This window comes from Delphinus delphis, chromosome 7 (genome assembly GCF_949987515.2).
Source record: "Delphinus delphis chromosome 7, mDelDel1.2, whole genome shotgun sequence".
Classification (NCBI taxonomy): domain Eukaryota; kingdom Metazoa; phylum Chordata; class Mammalia; order Artiodactyla; family Delphinidae; genus Delphinus; species Delphinus delphis.
In genome coordinates, this window is record NC_082689.1 from 43,239,694 (window position 1) to 43,265,856 (window position 26,163).

A 26,163-nucleotide genomic window follows, 5' to 3' on the forward strand; every position below is an offset into this window, starting at 1 on the left:
CCACTGTCCAGTATGGTAGCCACTAGCCACATATGGTTACTAAGCACTTGAAATGTGGCTGGTCCTAACTGAGATATCCTTGAACTGCCAAATACACACCAGACATCACAGATTTAGTATGAAATAAGTTTTTTAAATTGAAGTATAGTTTATTTACAATGCTGTGTTCATTTCTGGTGTACAGCAAAGTGATTCAGTTATACATGTATATATATATATTCTTTTTCATATTCTTTCCTATTATGGTTTATTATAGGATATTGAATATAGTTCCCTGTGCTATACAGTAGGACCTTGTTGTTAATCTATGGAATGCTCTCTCTCATTAATAACTTTTTATATTGATTATATGCTGAAATGTTAATATTCTGTATTTTTAATGTGGCTACTAGAAACAAACATATGTGGCTTGCATTTTTTTTCTCTTGGACTGCACTAGTTTGGACGGGAAGTACGATGAGATTTCAGAGCGGGGAAAAGTTGCTTATGGGTTGGGGTCATCAGTGAAATCACTGAGAAGGAGAGGATTTCAATAAGTAGACAAGTTGGGGGAAGAAACTGCAGCTGAAGGGAGCATCAATACTGAAATATGAGAGGTTCACCTAGAGAGCAGAGAAGACTGGTCTTCATCAGATCATAGGCTTTCGTTGCGGGCGTGGGGGGAAGTTTCCAGGAGAGGTTAGGACCAAGTTGTACAGAACTTTGAGTGCCTTGAATCTGGACTTTTTCCCATAGGCGGTGACCTCTTCCCCAGAAGAAACCCAGGCTTTGCCCCATAGCTTACGGAACAGCTCAGAGGAGGCACTTTCTTCAGGTGGGGGCAGATCAAGCGTAAGCCCCTGGAAACCGCCCAGTGAGAGCAAGCGGCCAGGACCATCTCTACCTGACCAGTGAATTTAGAGGGATGACTTTGAATTTAGATGTGTGACTTTGGGGTGGATTGACTTATTTTTTGTGAGTGAGGGAGAGGGGTAGTAAATTTAATCACATGATAATAATGTCTCCTGAAAGAGGAGGAGAATCCTGTGCGATGCTGGTCCCCACGATGGTGAAGCAAGGCCTTTGACCTTGGCAGATGGCTCTAGGCATGTGCATAAGCAGATTGAGTCATTCTTTCTACCTCCTTTTGTCTATCTTCCTTTATTTTTGTCTTTATTTTCCTGAACTTTTGTAGAACTCTTACTGCGTGTCAGGATGTTAACATCTGGCTCCGAAGAGATGAAACGAAAAGAGCACTAAGGAGGGAGTTGAAAGCCCCAGACTCTTACCCAGCCTCTGCAGCTAACTCATTGAGTCACTCTGGTCACCTCTCTGGGCCTCAGTCTTTTCAGATATGAAAGAGGAATCAGAACCAGATGAAGCCAAGGCTCCCTCCAGCTCTGTGATTCTAGGACCAGCCCAAGTCACAATGGGAGAAGGGCCCCAGGTGTGGGGAGGGAAGGAGGATACTGGGCTAGTAAGGGCAGGAGTCCACCTGCACAGGAGACGGCCCAAACCTTTGGGTGAGGTTGTCCTCCTCCTGGCGAGCAGACCCTGCTGGAATCCGGGCACAGTGAAGTCTTCGATTTGCTGTTTTCATCCTGGCGAGGTACCCCTTTCATCCCAGGGGCTGGCTCTTACCAAGATGAGTGGAGTCTGTAAGGAGGAGGCTGGGAAGCCAGGAATGTAGCTCCAGGCAAGTAAGTCTGCAGGGGGTCTCCGATGGTCCGGGGAAACCAGAAGAAAATGACTGTGTGTGACCCCCCTCCCACGCCCCTCCTCCTGACACCCACGGGCCACAGGCAGTGGCCGGAGTGATTGATGGGGATGCGGAAAGGGCGCCCTGCGAAGCGGCTTCAGCCAGACTGTTTCTGGTCTTCAGCTTTTCTAGAAGAGAGAGTGGGTGGGAACGACCCAAGTAAAGTCCCAGACTCTTAACGCTGACGCACAGGAAAGCCTCAAGTGGGAGGAGAAATGCAAATCCCCTACTGACGATGGTGTCAGCGGCTGGGTTCTGGGGAACTTGAAGGGCGATTCCGACTTTGGACTTGAGCACCGCCTGGGACCCGGGCTGAGAGAGCCAGGTAAGGAGGCCGACCACACCTTGGCGTTGCTTCTCCGGAGCAGCGCAGGCCAGGAAATGCTTCTGCAGGACGCTGCGGAGCCTTAGCTGTTCCCTTGCTGTTTTGACAGTTACTTCACGTTAACCTAGCTGAGGATGGGTAGTTTTAAAGAGAAGCGATCGACTCCACGATTCAAAGGTGCGCCGTGGCGGGTCTCTCGGGGAGACTCGGGCGCTCTGCCCCCGAGAATGTGAACGGTGGGTGGGACCGTTGTGGCTGCTGCGGAGGTGTGTCCTGGCGAAGGGCGGAGTGGGCGCTCCCTTCACTTTCTCAGCCGACTTCTCTCAACTGTAATTTCTGACATTAGATTGCGTGCCTCGGTTTCAGCAGACAGCCCCGCAGCTGAGGTAGCTAGTGATTGAGGCTTTGAGGAGAGCAGTGATATTTTAGGGCAGGTCTCCTCCTTTGCACGCTGCGGCTCACCTCACAACTAAAGCGGCACCATTAGCTGCCAGGCGGTGGGACAAAATGCCCGTTTATAGGGATCTTCTAGGACCAGGCATTCAAAGAGACTAGGCAGGCACTCAGTTTTCAAAAGAAATGCTCCATAGTTTTCTTGGGATGGGAGAATTAGCCCGTAGAGAGTGAAAGACGTTTTTAGAATCCTTTAAAGGCATTTCTAGAAGCTGCAACAGAAAAGAATGTCCTAAGACTGTGAACCTATCTTTTCCCTTTTCAGCCTTGAGTTCAGCTCTCTGGAGGATGACTCAGGTCCTAGGAGTGATCTCTCTAACTTCAGGATGGGTTCAGTCCAGTTAATTGTTAGTTAGAAAACAGATTTTCGTCCAAATCATACCAAGGGTTTAACAATAGTAGCAATTACAATTATAAGGCTATTTTCAGCACCTGTTCTCTTGTCATTAACTAGAATAAATTGATAGAGCAGGGCAATGGCAATAGTAACATGGGAACAAATGTTCCAATTTTGGGTGGAATATGGTTACACCCAGCGTCTAGAAAGACGACCATGTCTGGTGTCAGGAGACCTCTGGTTGATCCTGAGGAGCTGTGCACCTTGGGCAAGAGTCGTTTCGCCTATGTGTCCCTCAGATTTTTTACATTTTAAAGCTGGGGTAATACTATCCACCTGTGCTATTCATAGCATCAGGAGTGCCACTCATTCTTCTCTTAATGAGCACTTATTGAGCACTTACAACACACCTAGGATTTTATGTGTAAGTATAAAGTGATAGGAAAGTGAAACATTTCTTTTTCCAGTTGCTTTCTTTAAGCAAAACATTGGCAATAATCTTTTTCTAATACATTTAGATCAGGGAAAAGGTGCCCCCAAATGGTTCCATTTGAAACCTGAGGAATATGTATATGAAATATATGAAATTTATTATCATGATGTTCTGTAGGCAAAAGTAAATCTTAACTTACCTACAAGATAGGTTGAAATACTATCGTGATTGATCACATAAAAGTTTTTTCAGTTTAATCTAGAATTACTGACAAAACAATAAAAATTTTGACTTTGAAAAAAGTAAAATACGGTAATTTCAAGGAGAGATGTCATATTAATTTCCCTGAGTTAAGAAATATGTCTAAAGCTTCTAAACTGGACAGATTAGGGTTATGTTGGGGAAACACATACTTTCATTTTATGACAGGCTGCTAACTATGTATCAAGTGTGGTTTCTTCTTAAGTATCTTGAGGGTTTAACTACTGTCTGATGCATATCAGAGACTAATTAAAAGTAGACTTTAAAAGCTTTGCCTAGCCATAGCGGATCATTACAGAGAGAAAGAAAAATATTTATTTGTCCAGAGGTATTTTGAACTGAAAAATTTAGAGCCCACGAAAGTGTATACATGAAACTCTTCATAAAGATAAGTCTGAATTAGACTAGAAGACTTGGAACATAAGGCTGACTCCAGAAGCCAGACAAATCTGAAATAAAGAAAAAAGGATTAGGCAGTTTTATATAAAAGAAGCTTTTATTGGGTGTTCCTCACACATAAAGCCTTAAGAGGCTCTTAGGACATATACTTGAGTATGTTATTTGCCTTCAAGTTGCTCAAAGCCTAATAGTGTAGAGGCAGCAAGAGATAGGGAAGGAGCTTGTTGAGAATCCAAATCTGTGTACACAGGTGTGGGGTAGGGTGAGGGGTGTTGAGTGGGAGTGAAAGCTTTCTAGAGAAGGCAGAACCAGAGTTTCTGTTAGAACAAAGAAGGACGTGGCTTGGGGGCCGAGAAAGAATCCTGTTTCCTTCACTAGTGATGACGTAGGAAAAAGCTCAGAATTACATTATCTTCGGATTGAAAATGTTTTAGCATTTCTGTTTTCTTTAATTGGGTGACTATAAGAGAATTTTTTTTTACACCTTTATTGGAGTATAATTGCTTTACAATGGTGTGTTAGTTTCTGCTTTATAACAAAGTGAATCAGTTATACATATACATATGTTCCCATATCTCTTCCCTCTTGCGTCTCCCTCCCTCCCACCCACCCTATCCCACCCCTCCAGGCGGTCACAAAGCACCAAGCTGATCTCCCTGTGCTATGCGGCTGCCTCCCACTAGCTTCTATTTTACGTTTGGTAGTGTATATATGTCCATGCCTCTCTCTCGCTTTGTCACAGCTTACCCTTCCCCCTCCCCATATCCTCAAGTCCATTCTCTAGTAGGTCTGTGTTTTTATTCCTGTCTTACCCCTAGGTTCTTCATGACATTTTTTTTTCTTAAATTCCATATATATGTGTTAGCATACGGTATTTGTCTTTCTCTTTCTGACTTACTTCTCTCTGTATGACAGACTCTAGGTCTATCCACCTCATTACAAATAGCTCAATTTCATTTCTTTTTATGGCTGAGTAATATTCCATTGTATATATGTGCCACATCTTCTTTATCCATTCATCCGATGATGGACACTTAGGTTGTTTCCATCTCCGGGCTATTGTAAATAGAGCTGCAATGAACATTTCGGTACACGACTCTTTTTGAATTATGGTTTTCTCAGGGTATATGCCCAGTAGTGGGATTGCTGGGTCATATGGTAGTTCTATTTGTAGTTTTTTAAGGAACCTCCATACTGTTCTCCACAGTGACTGTATCAATTTACATTCCCACCAACAGTGCAAGAGTGTTCCCTTTTCTCCACACCCTCTCCAGCATTTATTGTTTCTAGATTTTTTGATGATGGCCAGACTGTCTTGATTACTGTAGCTTTGTAGTATAGTCTGAAGTCAGGGAGCCTGATTCCTCCAGCTCCATTTTTCGTTCTCAAGATTGCTTTGGCTATTCGGGGTCTTTTGTGTTTCCATACAAATTGTGAAATTTTTTGTTCTAGTTCTGTGAAAAATACCAGTGGTAGTTTGATAGGGATTGCATTGAATCTGTAGATTGCTTTGGGTAGTAGAGTCATTTTCACAATGTTGATTCTTCCAATCCAAGAACATGGTATATCTCTCCATCTATTTGTATCGTCTTTAATTTCTTTCATCAGTGTCTTATAATTTTCTGCATACAGGTCTTTTGTCTCCTTAGGTAGGTTTATTCCTAGATATTTTATTTTTTTTATTGCAATGGTAAATGGGAGTGTTTTCTTGATTTCACTTTCAGATTTTTCACCATTAGTGTATAGGAATGCCAGAGATTTCTATGCATTAATTTTGTATCCTGCTACTTTACCAAATTCATTGATTAGCTCTAGTAGTTTTCTGGTAGCATCTTTAGGATTCTCTATGTATAGTATCATGTCATCTGCAAACAGTGACAGCTTTACTTCTTCTTTTCTGATTTGGATTCCCTTTATTTCCTTTTCTTCTCTGATTGCTGTGGCTAAAACTTCCAAAACTATGTTGAATAAGAGTGGTGAGAGTGGGCAACCTGTCTTGTTCCTGATCATAGTGGAAATGCTTTCAGTTTTTCACCATTGAGGATGATGTTGGCTGTGGGTTTGTCATATATGGCCTTTATTATGTTGAGGAAAGTTCCCTCTATGCCTACTTTCTGGAGGGTTTTCATCATAAATTGGTGTTGAATTTTGTCGAAAGCTTTCTCTGCATCTATTGAGATGATCATATGGTTTTTCTCCTTCAATTTGTTAATATGGTTTATCACATTGATTGTTTTGCGTATATTGAAGAATCCTTGCATTCCTGGAATAAACCCCACTTGATCATGGTGTATGATCCTTTTAATGTGCTGTTGGATTCTGTTTGCTAGTATTTTGTTGAGGATTTTTGCATCTATGTTCATCAGTGATATTGGCCTGTAGTTTTCTTTCTTTGTGACATCCTTGTCTGGTTTTGGTATCAAGGTGATGGTGGCCTCGTAGAATGAGTTTGGGAGTGTTCCTCCCTCTGCTATATTTTGGAAGAGTTTGAGAAGGATAGGTGTTAGCTCATCTCTAAATTTTGATAGAATTCGCCTGTGAAGCCATCTGGTCCTGGGCTTTTGTTTGTTGGAAGATTTTTAATCACAGTCTCAATTTCAGTGCTTGTGATTGGTCTGTTCATATTTTCTATTTCTTCCTGATTCAGTGTTGGCAGGTTGTGCATTTCTAAGAATTTGTCCATTTCTTCCAGGTTGTCCATTTTATTGGCATAGAATTGCTTGTAGTAATCTCTCATGATCTTTTGTATTTCTGCAGTGTCAGTTGTTACTTCTCCTTTTTCATTTCTAATTCTATTGATTTGAGTCTTCTCCCTTTTTTTCTTGATGAGTCTGGCTAATGGTTTATCAATTTTATTTACCTTCTCAAAGAACCAGCTTTTAGTTTTATTGATCTTTGCTATTGTTTCCTTCATTTCTTTATCATTTATTTCTGATCTGATTTTTATGATTTCTTTCCTTCTGCTAACTTTGGGGGTTTTTTGTTCTTTCTAATTGCTTTAGGTGCAAGGTTAGGTTGTTTATTCGAGATGTTTCCTGTTTCTTAAGGTAGGATTATATTGCTATAAATTTCACTCTTAGAACTGCTTTTACTGCATCCCATAGATTTTGGGTCATCGTGTCTCCGTTGTCATTTGTTTCTAGGTATTTTTGATTTCCTCTTTGATTTCTTCAGTGATCACTTCGTTATTAAATAGTGTATTGTTTAGCCTCCATGTGTTTGTATTTTTTAGAGATCTTTTCCTGTAATTGATATCTAGTCTCATAGCGTTGTGGTCGGAAAAGATACTTGAAACAATTTCAATTTTCTTAAATTTACCAAGGCTTGACTTGTGACCCAAGATATGATCTATCCTGGAGAATGTTCCATGAGCACTTGAGAAAAACGTGTATTCTGTTGTTTTTGGATGGAATGTCCTATAAATATCAATTAAGTCCATCTTGTTTAATGTATCATTTAAAGCTTGTGTTTCCTTATTTATTTTCATTTTGGATGATCTGTCCATTGGTGAAAGTGGGGTGTTAAAGTCCCCTACTATGAATGTGTTACTGTCGATTTCCCCTTTTATGGCTGTTAGTATTTGCCTTATGTATTGAGGGGCTCCTATGTTGGGTGCATAAATATTTACAATTGTTATATCTTCTTCTTGGATCGATCCCTTGATCATTATGTAGTGTCCTTCCTTGTCTCTTATAACATTCTTTATTTTAAAGTCTATTTTGTCTGATACGAGAATTGCTACTCCAGCTTTCTTTTGGTTTCCATTTGCATGAAATATCTTTTTCCATCCCCTTACTTTCAGTCTGTATGTGTCTCTAGGTCTGAAGTGGGTCTCTTTTAGACAGCAAATATATGGGTCTTGTTTTTGTATCCATTCAGCCAATCTGTGTCTTTTGGTGGGAACATTTAGTCCATTTACATTTAAGGTAATTATCGATATGTATGTTCCTATTCCCATTTTCTTAATTGTTTTGGGTTTGTTATTGTAGATCTTTTCCTTATCTTGTGTTTCTTGCCTAGAGAAGTCCATTTAGCAGTTGTTGTAAAGCTGGTTTGGTGGTGCTGAACTCTCTCAGCTTTTGCTTGTCCGTAAAGGTTTTAATTTCTCCATCAAATCTGAATGAGATCCTCGCTGGGTAGAGTAATCTTGGTTGCAGGTTTTTCTCCTTCATCACTTTAAATATGTCCTGCCAGTCCCTTCTGGCTTGCAGAGTTTCTGCTGAAAGATCAGCTGTTAACCTTATGGGGATTCCCTTGTGTGTTATTTGTTGTTGTTCCCTTGCTGCTTTTAATATGCTTTCTTTGTATTTAATTTTTGACAGTTTGAGTAATATGTGTCTTGGCATATTTCTCCTTGGATTTATCGTGTATGGGACTCTCTGTGCTTCCTGGACTTGAATAACTATTTCCTTTCCCATATTAGGGAAGTTTTCAACTATAATCTCTTCAAATAGTTTCACAGTCCCTTTCTTTTTCTCTTCTTCCTCTGGAACCCCTATAATTCGAATGTTGGTGAGTTTAATGTTGTCCCAGAAGTCTCTGAGACTGTTCTCAGTTCTTTTCATTCTTTTTTCTTTATTCTGTTCTGCAGTAGTTATTTCCACTATTTTATCTTCCAGGTCACTTATCCGTTCTTCTGCCTCAGTTATTCTGCTATTGATCCCATCTAGAGTATTTTTCATTTCATTTATTGTGTTGTTCATCGTTGTTTGTTTCATCTTTAGTTCTTCTAGGTCCTTGTTAAATGTTTCTTGCATTTTGTCCATTCTATTTCCAAGATTTTGGATCATCTTTACTATCATTATTCTGAATTCTTTTTCAGGTAGACTGCCTATTTCCTCTTCACTTGTTAGGTCTGGTGTGTTTTTATCTTGCTCCTTCATCTGCTGTATGTTTTTCTGTCTTCTCATTTTGCTTATCTTACTGTGTTTGGGGTCTCCTTTTTGCAGGCTGCAGGTTCGTAGTTCCCATTGTTTTTGGTGTCTGTCCCCAGTGGCTAAGGTTGGTTCAGTGGGTTGTGTAGGCTTCCTGGTGGAGGGGACTAGTGCCTGTGTTCTGGTGGATGAGGCTGAATCTTATCTTTCTGGTGGGCAGGTCCACGCCTGGTGGTGTGTTTTGGCGTGTCTGTGGACTTATTATGATTTTAGGCAGCCTCTCTGCTAATGGGTGGGGTTGTGTTCCTGTCTTGCTAGTTGTTTGGCATAGGATGTCCAGCACTGTAGCTTGCTGGTCCTTGAGTGAAGCTGGGTGCTGGTGTTGACATGGAGATCTCTGGGGGATTTTCACCGTTTGATATTACGTGGAGCTGGGAGGTCTCTTGTGGACCAGTGTCCTGAAGTTGGCTCTCCCACCTCAGAGGCACAGCACTGACTCCTGACTGCAGCACCAAGAGCCGCTTATCCACATGGCTCAGAATAAAAGGGAGAAAAAGTAGAAAGAAAGAATTAGTAGAAGTAGAAAGAAAGAAAGAAAGAAGGGAGGGTGGGAGGAACAAAGGAAGGAAGGAGGGAAGGAAGGAAAAAAAGAAAGAAGATAAGGTAAAATAAAATAAAGTAAGATAAAATAAAAAAATAACTATTAAGAAAAAAATGGACGGATAGCACCCTAGGACAAATGGTGGAAGCAAAGCTATACAGAGAAAATCTCACACAGATGCATACACATACACACTCACAAAAAGAGGAAAAGGGGAAAAAAATCATAGATCTTGCTCTCAAAGCCCACCTCCTCAATTTGGGATGATTCGTTGTCTATTCATATATTCCACAGACATCAAGTTGATTGTGGAGCTTTAATCCACTGCTCCTGAGGCTGCTGGAGAGATTTCCCTTTCTCTTCTTTGTTCTCACAGCTCCCAGGGGCTCAGCTTTGGATTTGGCCCCGCCTCTGCGTGTAGGTCGCTGGAGGGCGTCTGTTCTTCGCTCAGACAGGACGGGGTTAAAGGAGCCGCTGATTCGGGGGCTCTGGCTCACTCAGGCCGGGGGGTGGGAGGGGCACGGAGTGCGGGGCGAGCCTGCGGCGGCAGAGGCCGGCGTGACGTTGCACCAGCCTGAGGCGCGCCGTGCGTTCTCCCGGAGGAGTCCCTGGATCCCGGGACCTCGGCAGTGGCGGGCTGCACAGACTCCCCGGAAGGGGGGTGTGGAGAGTGACCTGTGCTCGCACACAGGCTTCTTGGTGGCGGCAGTAGCAGCCTTAGCGTCTCCCGCCAGTCTCTGGGGTCCGCGCTTTTAGCCGCGGCTCGCGCCTGTCTCTGGAGCTCCTTTAAGCAGCGCTCTTAATCCCCTCTCCTCGCGCACCAGGAAACAGAGGCAAGAAAAAGTCTCTTGCCTCTTCGGCAGGTGCAGACTTTTCCCCGGACTCCCTCCCGGCCAGCCGTGGCGCACTAACCCCCTGCAGGCTGTATTCACGCCGCCAACCCCAATCCTCTCCCTGTGCTCCGACCGAAGCCCGAGCCTCAGCTCCCAGCCCCGCCCACCCCGGCGGGTGAGCAGACAAGCCTCTCAGGCTGGTGAGTGCCGGTCGGCCCTGATCCTCCCGCATCCCTGTGCTCTCCTCCGCGGCTCCGAAGCTTTCCCCCTCTGCCACCCGCAGTCTCCGCCCATGAAGGGGCTTCCTAGTGTGTGGAAACATTTCCTCCTTCACAGCTCCCTCCCACTGGTGCAGGTCCCGTCCCTAACCTTTTGTCTCTGTTTTTTCTTTTCTCTTTTGCCCTACCCAGGTACGTGGGGGGTTTCTTGCCTTTTGGGAGGTCTGAGGTCTTCTGCCAGTGTTCAGTAGGTGTTCTGTAGGAGTTGTTCCACGTGTAGATGTATTTCTGGTGTATCTGTGGGGAGGAAGGTGATCTCAGCGTCTTACTCTTCCGCCATATTCCCGGAAGCCCCTCTCTTGAATAACTAGGCTTTAAAATGCTTAGGCCCTGGATTCTGCCTCACCCAGTTTCTGACTAAAACTGAAGTGGATTTAGCCCCTACCTGGCTTCTGAATAACTAGGCTTTAAAATGCTTAGGCCCTGGATTCTACCTCAGCAAGTTTCTGCCTAAAACTCTATAAGAGAAATTTTTTTCTCCGGTTACTTGATGGACAACATTGTCTTTGTCCGAAATCCAAGAAAAAAAGAAAACATGTACCATAGTTATTAATTAACATTATTTTTAAACTCTAATTTTCCCTCTTCTTTGTAGTATGACTCAGTGGAATCAAGTCCAACAGTTAGAAATAAAATTTTTGGAGCAAGTTGATCAATTCTATGATGACAACTTTCCTATGGAAATTCGGCATCTGTTGGCCCAGTGGATTGAAAATCAAGACTGGTAGGATCAAACGTTATTGTATTTTCCCTAGAGGTTGATGCACAAATGCTTTATGCTCTATCCACGTGGATTTATTCTATGGTCCACTTTTGATTCAGTTGATACATTCTTACCAGGTAAAGAACTTTCCTTGAGGATTTGGAAAGCTTCCTTAACGGAGGAGAATCATTGTCCTTTCTGGTTTCATCCACTGTAGGTGAAAAAATGGCTCTAGTGCTTTGTTTTTTAATAAGCTAAACTCCAACGATTTCTAAGTATTAAAAAGACAAGAAGTAAATCTCTTGTTTATATCAATTCTCTATCATAGACTCAATATAAATATTTTTCTTAACATGTTTTACAAACGTTTTTTAAAGCTCTATTCACCTTGTACAATTAAAAACATATTTTGCTTTAAATAGTTGTCTTAAAATTTTTCTTTTGATAAAATATACATAACATAAAATTTACCATTTTAACCATTTGTTAGGTATACAGTTTAGTGGCATTAAGTATATTCACACTGTTGTGCATGCATCTCCAGAACTTTTTCATCTTCCCAAACTGAACCTGTGTACTTATTAAATAATAATTCCTCATTCTCTCCACCCCGGCCCCTGGCAACCATTATTCTGTTTTCTGTCTCTGAATTCAACTAGTCCAGGTACTTCATGCAAGTGTAATCACACAATATTCGTTATTTTGTGACTGACATTTTACTTAGCACATTCTTTCAAGGTTCATTCATATGAGCAGCATGTATCAGAATTTCCTTCTCTTTTAAGGCTGAATAATATTCTATTGTATGTATCTACTACATTTTATTTATTCATGCATCCTTCAGTGGACATCTGAGTTGTTTCCACCTTTCAGCTATTGTGAATAAAGCTGATATAAATGTTGATGTCAAGTATCTACTCAAGTCCCTGCTTTCAATTCTTTTAAGTATCTACCCAGACGTGAAATTGTATATAATTTTTTGTTTTTAATTTGAGGAATCTCCATACTGTCTTATACGGTGGCTGTACCATTTTCCATTGCCACCAGCAATATATAAGGGTTCCAGTTTTACATCCTCACCAAAACTTATTTTGCGTTTTCAATAATAGCCATCCTAATAGGTGTGAAGTGGTATCTTATGGTTTGATTTGCATTTCCCTAACGATTAGTGATGTTGAATGTACTTTCATGTGTACAATTTAATTTTTAAAAACCAGTAAATGCTTATCACTGCGGGGTATATTTATCACTTTAAAATGATTATGGTTAAAAAAAAAAAAGTAGACATTTTACTAAGTTGTTTCCTGCTGTGTAATAGCACTTTTGTTTTTTAGGGAGGCAGCATCTAACAATGAATCCATGGCAACAATTCTTCTTCAAAACTTGTTAATACAACTGGATGAACAGTTAGGTCGCGTTTCCAAAGAGAAAAATCTGCTTTTAATACACAACCTAAAAAGAATCAGGAAAGTCCTTCAGGTGAGAATTCATTCTACTTTTTAAAAATATTTGGATTTACAAGTCCTAAATTTAGCAAAAACAAAAATGTAGCCTCATCTTAGTTCCAAACCAGATTTAAGAGGGAAAAAGCTGAATTCTCTTACTATTTTAAATTTTGTGCTCAATTTTATTTCATTACCCAATGTTTGTTTTGCACCAACTTTTGAATCTAAAATACACTACAACTGGGAGGGTATGTGATTTACATGTGACTGCTTACTAGGTATGATCAAATTGAGAATGTGGATCAGGTATTTGAAAGATGCTAGGTTCATGGCTATCTCTCCATCCTCCCTTGCCTTTGTCTCTTATGTAACAATTTAGACTTGGTATTGTTCTCATTCATAGGTGGAGGCATTATGGTTGTATGTGTCCTTCCAGATTTGGCTCAAACTTCACCTCCTTCAAAAGCATTCTGTGGTGCCCTGTAGCTTCCTATTCCAAAAGTTCACCCAGGCAAAGCCCATCTCTCTGTGTTCCCATAACACCTCCAACACATCTGTACCACAGCATTTAGTATATTCTACATTAGTGTTATTTCTAAGTTTTTCTTCTCCCTCAAATTGTGGGTTACTTGAGGCAAGGACGTTATATTCAGCTTTGAATTCCCAGTGCCCACCACACAGCTGGATATATAGTAGGTGTGTAATATTCATTGATTAAAGGGATGAATGAATGAAGTAAGTGAAACAGAGATCTAAAGAATTAAGGGCAGACTAATAATGACCTAAACCCAGAGATGCTTATGAAACAAACTCTGAACGTGGACAGCTCTAATATTTACTGAGTGCCTATACAACGTATTAGAGAACATGAAATATACATATGTCGTTTCTCAGTGAGGCTTCTTTAGAATCTCAAACTTACAATTAATGCATTTTTACAAAAATTTTCCTAGACTATAATAGAAATGTGCTTGATGTTACTAACACTTGTGAGAGGGACATAGGTATTAATTTTTTATTGTTGTTTGGATTGTTGTTTTTAATTGTTGTTATTGTTTTATTGTTGTTTGGATTGGATTTTTTTCATTGCTGTTTTACTGTTACATTTGCCCTTATAATCCCCTACAAATTTGCAAGACACTTGGCTGGGGGTAGGAAATGAACTTGTTGCCAACAAAACGGGATTTTTCACAGTGTAAAGCAAACTATCTGTTCCAGAGGTAAGACATTTAACCTTGGCTTCGTTAGTTAGTGCTCTAATCAATAAACCTAAAACAGGGGTTTGGTATACTGCTACCCGCAAGTCAAATGTGGTCGCTGCCTGTTCTTGTACGGTCCATGACTGAGAATGGCTTTTACATTAAGTGGTTGAAAAAGAATAAAAGTAAAATAAATAAGTGGCATGAAAATTATAGGAAATTCAAATTTCTGTATTTTAGTGGAATGCAGCTTGGTTAGTCAGTTACGTATTGACTCCGGCTGCTTTTGCACTGCAGTGGCACCGTTGAGTAGTTGTGACAGAGACTGTATGGCTCCAAAGCCTAAAATAAAAATGTGTATATGTGTATTGTGTGTGTGTGTGTGTGTGTGCGTGCGTGCGTGCGCGTGTATGTCTGTATTAAGCATATTTATCTGGCCATTTATAGGAAAGGTTGCTGACCCTTGGTCTTTGCTAGAGGGACATGGGTGGGTAAAATAGGTGATGCATGGTCTTTGGAAATTCTGATTCTCAAAATGTGGCCTTGGGCAAGTCACTTAATTTTTCTAAATTCCTATATCTTTTCATGTAAATGAGGATGATTATTATCTACCTTTTGGGATTGTAAGAAAGACTGAAGCTTTTATTTTGGCAAAAAAAAAATAGGCTTTCAAAAAACAGACATTTTTGTTGATAGGGAAAGTAGCAGGATCTTCTCTGTAAATCAAGGGTAAGTGTCCAGCCCATCATTTTTCTGAGTGGAGATAAGATTGTGAGGGAGCCTAAGAACCCAACGGTAATTCCCAGTCACATTTCAGCTCAAGCACAAATGTCTCTGCTTAGGTCATGGGCCTTCCAGCATCTTGTCTCTGTCGACCTTTTCCAATAAACTGCCCCAAGCTCCTCAACATTCCTGCCCCAGAAAAATAGATCTACTCCTTGTTCCTGAGCACAACCAGCTCACTCTTGAATGACTCTGGGCCTTTGTCCATGACAGTCTCATGGCCAGGAATGCTCTGCCATCTCTCTTCCTCCAGTCCAGCTCCCATTCATCCCTAGAGGAGCTGTGGAGGTCCCAGAGCAGTAAGGGAGCCTTCACCGGTGCTTTACCCCTTATTCTCATTCCTCACGGAGCATGGGCTGCAAGACAAGCAGTATCTCATCTGTGCTAGATGTGTCTAAGCAGGTCACGAGCTCTTTGAAGTTAAAAGTCTGAGTTCCTTTTGTGACCTTCCTCTTCCCTCCAGTACCCAGCATGGTCCTACTACGAACTAGAGACTCCCAAAACAGTTTGATTGGTTAGGATATTTTGTATTTATTTTTATTTATTTATTTTTGGCCGTGCTGTGAGGCTTGTGGGATCTTAGTTCCCCGACCAGGAATTGAACCCGTGCCCCCTGCAGTGGAAGCTCAGAGTCCTAACCACTGGACCGCCAGGGAATTCCCTGGTTAGGATATTTTGAGTGGACAAAAACATTTGTTCTTTCCTTTGATTTATAAACTATACTTATTGGGTATTTATATTGATTCAGAACATTGCCAATTATGTTAAGACAAGTCTTTTTGATAAAACAAGATCCCCCTCCCCTCAAAAGAAAAAAAAAACACCTCCTGCTGAAAGAATAGTGACACTGTTCTTACCTGAAAATGTTTGAACATTTTCATCCTCTGGCATTTTAAATACAACCCATCATAACTATTATAGCATAAAAGAGCAAACAGTATTGTATCAGGGGAGCTAAGCAGGTATAAGGTAAATTTATTTTAGCTCTTGACAGAGCAACTGGGATCTCCAGTTTCAATATTTTAATTTACTATTTATATCCCACCTACTTCTGATAAGAATTTGGAATGGCTTGTTATAAAAGACAAACAAAACCATTGAACCAAGAGTCAAGGCAATCTCCGTGGTGGAAGCAGTGAACACTAATGTCCAGGTCGCCTTAGTCCCTCTAAGGGGAGGTAGCCTCAGGTGAAGGCCAGGAGCAAGGACTATGTTGGGTTGAATCCTGACTCTGTGACTTCCTTGCTGTGTGGCTCAGGGCAAGATGTTTATACTCTCTCGCCTCAGTTTCCTCAGCGGTGTGAGTGGAATCACAATGGTACCTACTCCACAGGGATGTTAGGAGCATTAAAAAAAATTGTAAAGCATGTGGTAAGGACTGTATTAAGGTTTGCTAAAAATAAATATCTGTCCCAGATATTTCAAGAATGCTTCACCCTGTTCTTAGGACTTTTTTAAAAAAAACAATAGACTTTATTTTTTTAGAGCAGCTTTAGGTTCGCAGAAAAATTGAGCAGAAAGTACAGAAAGCTCCCATATTCTCCCTCTCCACCTGCCTCTCCCCAGTTTCCCATATTATTATCTGGCATTGGTTTTGTACATTTGTTTCAGCTGATGAACGTATCGTGGTACATTATTATTAACTTAAAGTCCAAGATTGCATTAGGGTTTACTCTTTGTGTTGTACAAGTCTATAGGTTTTGACAATGCGTTATGTCATGTATTCACCATTTCAGTTTCACTGCCCTAAAAATGTCCTCTACTCCACCAATTCATTTGTCCGTCCCTCCCCCACTCCCTAACTCCTGGCAACCACTAATCTTTTTACTCTATAGTTTTAGCTTTTCCAGAATGTCATATAGTTGAAATCCTACAGTATGTAAACTTTTCAGATTGGCTTTCCTCACTTAGTAATATGCTTTTAAGTTTCCTCCGTGTCTTTTTGTAGCGTGATAGCTCTTTTTAGCGCTGAATGATATTCCTTTTTATGGCAGTTGTACAGTTTGTTTATCCGTGTTGGGGATTGATAAACAAAGCTGATATTAACACTTATGTGTAGGTTTTTGTGTGCATACGAGTTTTCAATATATTTGGGTAAATACCTTGGAGTTTGATTGCTGGATCTTTGTTCTTGGACTTTCTAGTGAGAATCTATTTTCCTTATTCGTCTTCCTGTCTGTGTCTTAGTCTGTTCTGGATGCTATAACAAAAGTACAATTGATTGGGTGGATTTTAAATAAAAGACATTTATTTTTCACAGTTCTGGATAGGAAGCCCAAGGTCAAAGTGCTGGCACATTCAATGTCTGATTCAGCTTTCTGGTTCATGGATGGCTGTCTTTTCCCTGTAACCTCACAGGGAAGCTCTCTAGGTTCTCTTTTAAAAGAACACTAATCCCATTCAAGAGGGCTCTGCCCTTATGACCTAATCACTTATAAGAGGCTCCACCTCCTAATACCATCACATCAGGGGTTAGGATTTCAACATATGAATTGGGGAGACACAAATATTCAGCCTCTAACAACCCTTCTCTCTCTTTGTCCCTCAGAATGACTAAAAAAATTAAAATGGTGCATATTCATAACTTTAAAAATTGAAGCAATACAAAAATATGCAAAGAAAATATGAAATAATCCAAAATCTACTCCCCAGATATAACCATATTAATATTTCATGAACATCATTCCTAACATACATATATAAATATATGTGTATATATATATATGAAGCAATACAAAAATATGCAAAGAAAATATGAAATAATCCAAAATCTACTCCCCAGATATAACCATATTAATATTTCATGAACATCATTCCTAACATACATATATAAATATATGTGTGTGTATATATATATATATATATATATATATATATATATATACACACATATATATATGCAGATAGTAGGGCAAGCTGCTATTGACATTTTTTTTTTTTTTTTTTTTTTTTTTTTTTTTTTGCTATTGACATTTTATACTCAGTTGCTATCAGTGTCTTTGTAGCCTCCTGTGCCCCAACCCCCATCTCAACTCTGCTCTCTTCCCACCTGCAGTAACCACTCATCTAAATTTTAAGTTATAGAACCAAAAAAAATTTTAAACTGTAAAACAGAACTGTGAGTAGGAGCTGACCTTGTGGCTGTCATATATTCTTAGATTCTAGAAATACAGGCCCCAAGCATCATAAATAAAAAGAAACTGCAGGACACCAGAGAGGAAGAAAAGGTCCAAAAAGTAGCAAGGGAATCCAAATCTATTACCTACGTAAAAATGAGAGATAAACTGAAAGCCAAATTTAAAACAGTATTAAGTGAGAGACGAGTGGAATAAACTCTTCACCGAGCTGGAATACAATACCCATCAACTTAGACTTCTATACCCAGCTCAATTATTATACAAAATTAAAAGTTCACTACAAAGGTATGCTCACAGAAGGAGTTACGAAAGGGAATCAGACACAGATGTTAAGCGCACATGCTAAAATTTCAAAAGTATCATTACAAAAAGTGAAAATAGAGTGCATGAAAGATTGAAAGCACCCAATAAGATATCAGAAAATAATATCCATTATGTGGACAAAACTTAGCAATTCTAAGACAAACTGTAGTTTTTTCAAGGATGTATCTAAAACATGAAATAACAAAGTGATGAGATCAAAGAGGTTAGCTGGGCTGTCTTGTATAGAAGCTTGTGGGCCTTGGTCAGGAATCTGAGTCTTATACTGAGTGTGATGGGAAACCATTGAGAGGTTTGAGCAGAGGTGTGACATGAACTGATTTCTGTTTTTTAAGCTTACTCTGACAAATGAATTGTAGTTAGTCAAGGAACAATCAGGGAGATCTGTTAGAAAATTCCATTGATTTTTTTAAAGCAACATACTGAAGTCAATCTTTTTCTATCACTGTGGGTTTATCAACTCTCCTAAGCTTCTAGAAGTTTTTGCTTTGTGTATTTGTTACTATGTTGTGAGGAGCATAAGTACAAGATAATATTGGTGAATGCAACTTTTAAAAAAATCAATGTAAAATATCCTTTTTGACCCATTTATTAAGTTTGCATTTTACTGTGTGGCTTTCTTTTTGTTACCATTTGCTAATAGGCACATAAGTCCATCTCTTCATTTTCATACCTTGTCTGTCACTTTATACTGAGTCTTTTATAAATATCACGTAACCAATCTTATTATCTAGTCAACAAATATTTAATAAGTTCTTATGTTATCAGTCACATATTAAGCACTAGGAATACAATTGGAGGAAATCATGAAGCTTACAGTCTAAAAAATTCACACCTCCTGCATTTTTGTTTTTAACTGATGGGAACTTCTATGGCTATCCCTCACAAATTACTGTTAGGGAAGTAAGGGGAAACAGGCAACAGCAAAGTTGTCTGAAAGTAGAAAAAAACTCCATCTATTAGAAGGCTGAGTTCAGGGTTTTGGTGTTAAGTCTGTGGTTAGTAACCCCACCACCTACAGAGCATTTTTCACCCACCAGGGTAATGAGTCTGTTAGTGAGAGTTTTAGACTCTGTGTGTGAGGGGGGAGTGGGCAAGGGCAACCCACACCTAGCATGTTCTATTCTCTGTACCCCCACGGCCTCTTTCTCAGAGTTGTTTGGATTTGCCTGAACAAAAATACATGTTGGAGTTGAAAGCTCCTCAGAAGTTGGGCAAACAGTGTTTCCTTCCTGTCCTGTCTGTAAAAATCCTATTGTTGGTTCTGAGTATCAGGTGATATGAGATTTTTTTGTGTGTGTGGTATGCGGGCCTCTCACTGTTGTGGCCTCTCCCGTTGTGGAGCACAGGCTCCGGACGCGCAGGCTCAGTGGCCATGGCTCACGGGCCTAGCCGCTCCGCGGCATGTGGGATCTTCCCGGACCAGGGCACGGACCCGTGTCCCCTGCATCGGCAGGCGGACTCTCAACCACTGCGCCACCAGGGAGGCCCATGATATGAGATTTTTTACATGACAAAGTGAAGAATAGGAGACACTATTTTGCGATATGGGGGAGAAAAAAGTTGCTTTAACTGCTGAGCAGCTCTGAGTCTGCCAGATTGTATCCTCTAATTCATGCTGCTTTCTCAGTTCACTCCTCTTCCTTCCTCTCTGCACCACATTGCAAGAGACGCCACCTCAACCTCCAACCTGAACAGAGCCTGGTGTGGCCACTCGGTGTTAACTCTGAAAGAGCTGAATGGAGGGTTCAATCTTTCAGGTCATTTTCTGCACATGGGTGGCAGCCAGTGTGTCATTTTCAGGCCACAGTTATTTCCCCAAGTCCTCAGCACACACCCCCAAAATCTGTTTTCCTCTGAGAAAATTACCTGATGCCAATATCACAGTGCTCATATTTCAAAGGCTAAGAGACCTGCATGTCATGCCATCTAAGATGAAATGTGAGTTAGCTGTCAAGATTTTGTTTGCTGTATAATCTGGGACAGCCAACAGAAGGTAGATGGTGTGCATCACAATCCTTGTCCTGTGCACATCGAACTACACTAGAAGTCCAGAGTGATCAACTCAAGATCCCACCCACCTGAAACTTTCTTCATGGATCATTTTGTGCATATTCACCCAAGCCTTCATCTTAACCAAACCTAGATTGCGCTCCCTCCTTATTAAGTTTTTTCTCACAGTTTATTACTTGTCTATAACAATTTGTCCTTTCCTTCTTTGTGAAACAATTACTTTGTCTATAGTGCACATGTTTTTAAATTCCAAATGATAGTTCGGATTTCTTAAAGTAGGGCTCATATAATTTGTTTAGTAGGTATACTAAGTACCTACTTCACAGACATTTGTTGATCGAATATTGGTTTCATCACATGGATTTTTTTTTCTTTCTTTTTTTTTTTTTTTTTGCGGTACGCAGGCCTCTCACTGTTGTGGCCTCTCCCATTGCGGAGCGCAGGCTCAGCGGCCATGGCTCACGGGCCCAGCTGCTCCGCGGCATGTGGGATCTTTCCGGACCGGGGCACGAGCCCTGCCGGGAGAGGCCACCAACCAACCATAGAATGGCATTCCATGCCATTAAATATTCTTTTTCAGCATCATTTGTATTCACCTATTAATTGGACATTTATTACTTGTTCCTGTTTTTTACCAATATAAACCAGTGAAGAACACATACCTATTGTCAAAATTTCATTAATATTTATGATTATTCTGTTAGAATGGTGGGTTTTAACTCTATGCATCAAAATCGCTTATAGAGTTGTTTTTAATATACCCACTATTGACATGTGTAAACTGATATTAATGAGAATAACACTAGTTACTGTACTAAATAAACTATCAGACAATAGGATTTTATTTATCATGCACATAACAGTTTAATATTGGTTACTCTGTAGATAAAGTGGGTGGCTTTCCTTTTCGTTGCAATTCAGGGATCCAAGTTTCTTCCACAGTGTGGCTTGGCTATTGCAAAGGGATGTCTTTGGAGATAGACAGGAGCTAGAGAAAGAGCATGAAGTCGCAGCCACATCTAAGATTCCTTGGCCTAGTAATGACACACTGTGTATGCATCCCATTAGCAAGAACTAGTTACAAGCCTTCCACACCATGCAAGGAATGCTAGGCAGTGTAATCTCTGAATGGGCTGCCGCTTTCCACCTCAAAGGACTTACTGCATCCTATCACAGAGGAAGCAGGAATTTGAGGGGACAGGTAGGTATGTCTGCCACATTTAGTAAAACCATTTTGGAAAGCAGTTTGTCAATATCAAAGTTTAGTGCAACTCATGAATTCCATTTCTGGATATTTATCCTACAGAAATTCTCACACAGGTAAAAAGAAGGATATCCATACAATGATGTTTTTTGTTTTGTTATTTATGATAACAAAATGTGAAAATGATCTCAGATGTCCATCTTTAAATGATCTCAATGGTTAAATAAATTGAATTATTTACATCCATAAACAGCTATTAAAATATTAGATTTGAATATACTGAAATAGAATAATAACTATAATATATGTTATAGAGTGAAAAAATGCAGAACAACATGTTCTCTGTGATTACCCACAGGGAGTGAGGGGAGGAAGTGGAGGATGGGGAAGGATTTTAACTTTTTTAACTTTTTAAACTTTTTTTTAACTTTTTAAAAACTTTTTTAACTTTCAGCAATTTTAACTTTTTTATTACCTGAAATTAAAAAAAAAAAAAGCCCAAATGACAACAGTATTTTCAAAACCCATGTTCCCAGACCTTGCCCCAAATCCACAGAATCAGAATCTCCAGGGAGTGGGGCCCAGAAATGTAGTTCATAAAAGCTTCACAAGGGATTCTGATAAATTGCCAAGGTGGAGACCACAGCCTTAGGATGAATTTCTAAAAGTGGAATTACTATGTCAAAGGGTATGAAAAATGTCAAGGCTCTTGATAAGAATTGCCAAATTGTCCTTTAGTCACATACCAATTCACATTACCACCAGCAGCGTGTAAAAGCTCGTTCCACCATCAACACTGAGTGGTGCAAAGTGTTTTCATCTTTGCCAGTTTGAATAATGAAAAATGGTACCTCTGATTGATTTCGACAGAAGCGCTCGTTTGTTGTGTCTGGTTCTCTTTCGGAGACATTCTGTCCCATCTGTCTTCCTCTTAAATTTTGTAGAGAGATTCATCACCCTAAGTTAGCATTTCGTTATAAAAATCCCTTGGGGAACTTGTTAAAAGTGTAGATTTCTAGCCCCCGCTTCCAATTCTGATCGAACAGGTTGAAGATGTGGTTTGGGACTATGAAGAGGAGGGGTAGGATTCAGAGAGTTTACAAAGGAGAGATGCATCCCAGGCAGAAGCAACAGAAGAAGAAATGAGCAGTGGTGGATTTAGTTTATGGGTATTTCATATCCCTAGAATAGATGCTTTGCTCATGATTTGCCAGGCCCTCTGCCCAGGACCCAATTCCCCTTTCCTCCCAGCATTCATTCACCAGCCCAAGACCTATCTCCATGTCATTAAAATCCGCATTGATTTCTCCCTCCTCTGCACTCCCCCAGCCCTTAGTGTCTGAACAACTCATCCTGACACTTAATCACATGCTGCAATTACTTTAGATAGATGAGAATCGACTTACAGTAATAAAGATATAGTCTAATGAAAGTTGTAGAAGTATTACTTCAGGACAAGAAGAAATGCCCCAGGGTAGTCTGGAAAATAATCCTGCAATAAATTACTTTTGTGTTGACACTAAATTAGAAGCAATGGCATCTCTATAGAAGACGAAAATTGAAGTCAGGCAGCCTTAAAGAATTGGAAACGAGTGCTTCTCTGTCAAAACAAAATAGAGGTCACTTTTTACAATATCTTCCAAACTGGCAAAGATTAAAAACCCTTGATGACACTCGGGACTGGGCGGTATTGTGGACTGAGCAACCCAGGTGATTCTTATGATCAGACAAGTTTGGGAAAGAGTGCCTCTCAGTCAGTATTCTCAACATTGCCTGCTTATTAGAATCATCAGAAACACATTTAAAAATTAGCCATGCTCAGCTCCATCCCAGAGATTCTGTTTCAACTGGGATTTTTTAAAGCTCCTCAGTTGATTACAATGTGGAGCCAAGGTTGAGATACCTTGCCCAAGGCAATGCAAAACAAAAATCATGTGTAGATGGCACATATAATGTATCTTATTATTTTTTGCCACTTTACATGGAGGGGATAAATGAGTTGCTTTTCTAGTGGAAATGATGGATTCCCAAGGATTTATTTAGTATCTCCCTCAAATCCATTGTCATTTGTGAGACGTTTGAGTAAGTTTACTTTTATTCATTCATTCATTCATCCAACAAGTATATGCATTGAGGAAGTTGTCTGTCAGGAGCATGGCTGATGTTGGGGGTATTGACTTCATGGTGTGTATAATCTACCAGAGCAGATGGAAATTTAAGTAATTGCAAGGAATTACATTGGAGCTGAATCTGTGGCTAGGCTTTAGTGATGTTCTACTTTAGCCAAGAAAGTTAACCGTTATGGACCATTCCCAAAATATGCCACCTTTGTCTTAATTGAATGCATTGTGTTTAAAAAAAAGCTTTTCTAATTCTTTTAGGTTATTTCTTCTAATTTTTTTTGTAAATCTACAGTTATTTTGGGCTTCCCTGGTGGCGCAGTGGTTGAGAGTCCGCCTGCCGATGCAGGGGACACGGGTTCGTGCCCCGGTCCGGGAAGATCCCACATGCCGCGGAGCGGCTGGGCCCGTGAGCCATGGCCACTGAGCCTGTGCGTCCAGAGCCTGTGCTCCGCAACGGGAGAGGCCGCAGCAGTGAGAGGCTCGCGTACCAAAAAAAAAAAAAAAAAAAAATCTACAGTTATTTTATTAGAAGATAATTTTCTATGGTACTCAGGGTTATTTCTTTCTAACCTGAAATAACATTTCTCAACTTTCATTAGGCTATTTTTTTTTATTATGACTAAACTGATTCTTCTTTATCTAAACTTTATATTGCAAAGTAAATTGTATACCAACAAGACCAGCTGACCAGGGCATGAGTCCAGGTTGGAGTGTAGTGGCCAATAGGATCCTGTAGAGAAGGGGGTTACCAGATGGTAGGTCTAAAAGCATTGCATTATCAAACTGTTTCCCTCTTGTCGACATCAGTGGACAAAGGGTACATGTGATGTTTGTCTCATGTTGGGAACTGGAAACAATGGAAGGAGCCATCAAGATTTCCATCTGTCAGTCATGACCTTTACCCAAAGTATTTCATGTTATAAGCAGAGCACATTCCAAGTAAATGCAGTTTTTCTGACAATTCAACATCATTCAAAGTTTTTCTCATGATCATAAGGTTCATTTGAACCATAGGTTCCATGACCATAGGTTCATTAATCCCATTTGACTAATCCCTTACTCCTGCAAGAATTAAGCACTACTATATAATAGACACAATCTTATCTGGCCTTTTCACGTAGCCCTGCTTGAAAACAACAAAGGACCTAATATGTAGAATCAGAGTACATTTTTGGACCCCCAAGAATTGATATATATTGATTACTATAGTCCTGATATAAAGTACGTAAGATGATACCTAATTTATTAAGGAATTCTTCACTGTGCATTGGTAGGGAGTCATTATTTCCAAGGACCAGGCTGGACCCCCAAATACTTAAATGTAGCCCAAGATCCTCATTGGAAACATGGAGCTGGAAGCTATTGCAAGTTTGCTACAGCGGGGGCATCATTCTGTCCAGTTGTGTGCAGATGAATAAGGACCCTAATGAGACACAATAAAAATGCTGCATAGGCTTTTGGGGAGTCTGATAAAGTAGCATTAAGCACAAGACCAATGCAGATGTTTTCAAAACAGTAGAGCTTTCAACGTCTTGAAGTATGGTTGACAGGCTATGACCTGCACAGATGTGCTAGGCTGGGGGAAAAGAGAGGACCCCTGTTATGAAGCTGTGTGTCCTGGTGTGAGACTGCCTAGGTTGCTTTATTGCAAGTCACATTAAGTTGTCCTAGGGCCCAACAGCTGTTTTGGTTTTCTTTGTTTTTTTTTAACTTTTTTTTTTTTTTTTTTGGCCTTGCCACATGGCTTGCGGGATATTAGTCCCCCGACCAGGGATCCAACCCAGGCCCACAGTAGTGAAGTGCCGAGTCCTAATGCTTTTCTTTTCTTTAATTTCCTATCTGCCTATGAGCCCTGGCCCTTCCTCAGCTGAGACACATCCAGTTTCTTGTCCTCTGGGGTTGGCATTGTTTATGAACCTGACAGCGTGAGGCAAGACATGACCGCCAGCTAGAAGGGAGAGCCCAGTGTGTGCACAACTACTTCAGGAGCAGTTGAGGTGTATTACTGAGGTCAGGACTTACCAGCCCATCCAATTTCAGGCCTGTATATGCTTAACTAAGAAATTATGGAGCTGGGAGAATGGAGTTGCTCTTTTTGCTTCAGTGAGGCTGTGTGAGTGAGAAGGCTGTGTTCAAATACCTCTAAAAAAATGATACAAATGAACTTATTTACAAAACAGAAACAGACTCACAGGTTTAGAGAATGAATTTACAGTTACAGGTGGGGGGGAGGGGTGGGGGGAGGGATAGATTGAGAGTTTGGAATTGACATGTACACACTGCTATATTTAAAATAAAATGCCTTTCCATTAAAAAAAAAAGAATTCTTATAAACACAAGGTGAAAGTACATAAGTAAAAGGAAGACCCCCTCCTTGTGCTTAGTTTGGACCAAAGCCTAGAGTTCAAACTAGCCTTTGAAAAACATACCCTTTCTATCATCCTGCTTGACTTCATGAAGAAAAACTAAAGGACACAATACAGATTAAATCCAGCTCCTCCTTAAGAGTACAGATCAAATCACACTTTCTCATTGGATTGATCTCTAACCCCAAAGAAGAATTATTTTCTTCTCTGGGCTTTGAACAGCAACTTTGTTCACACCATTGATAAAGCAGACATGTCATGGCTGTTTACATATCCGTTTTCTATTAGATTGTGAGTTTTTGAGAGCAAACAGCCAGGAATCACTTTGGCAAATGGG

General features: G+C 40.3%; 1 protein-coding gene across 1 annotated transcript in view; it reads left to right on the forward strand.

Moving 5' to 3' along the window:
* Positions 1-1,986: 1,986 nt before the first annotated feature.
* The window catches only part of STAT4 (signal transducer and activator of transcription 4), a 94,443-nt gene continuing 70,266 nt past the window's right edge, over positions 1,987-26,163 (forward strand). Inside the window, exons 1-3 of the mRNA XM_060016396.1 lie at positions 1,987-2,063; positions 11,128-11,256; positions 12,570-12,714. Coding sequence (XP_059872379.1) covers positions 11,129-11,256; positions 12,570-12,714 — 273 coding nt within the window. The 5' untranslated portion in view covers positions 1,987-2,063; position 11,128. The remainder of the gene's footprint in view (positions 2,064-11,127; positions 11,257-12,569; positions 12,715-26,163) is intronic.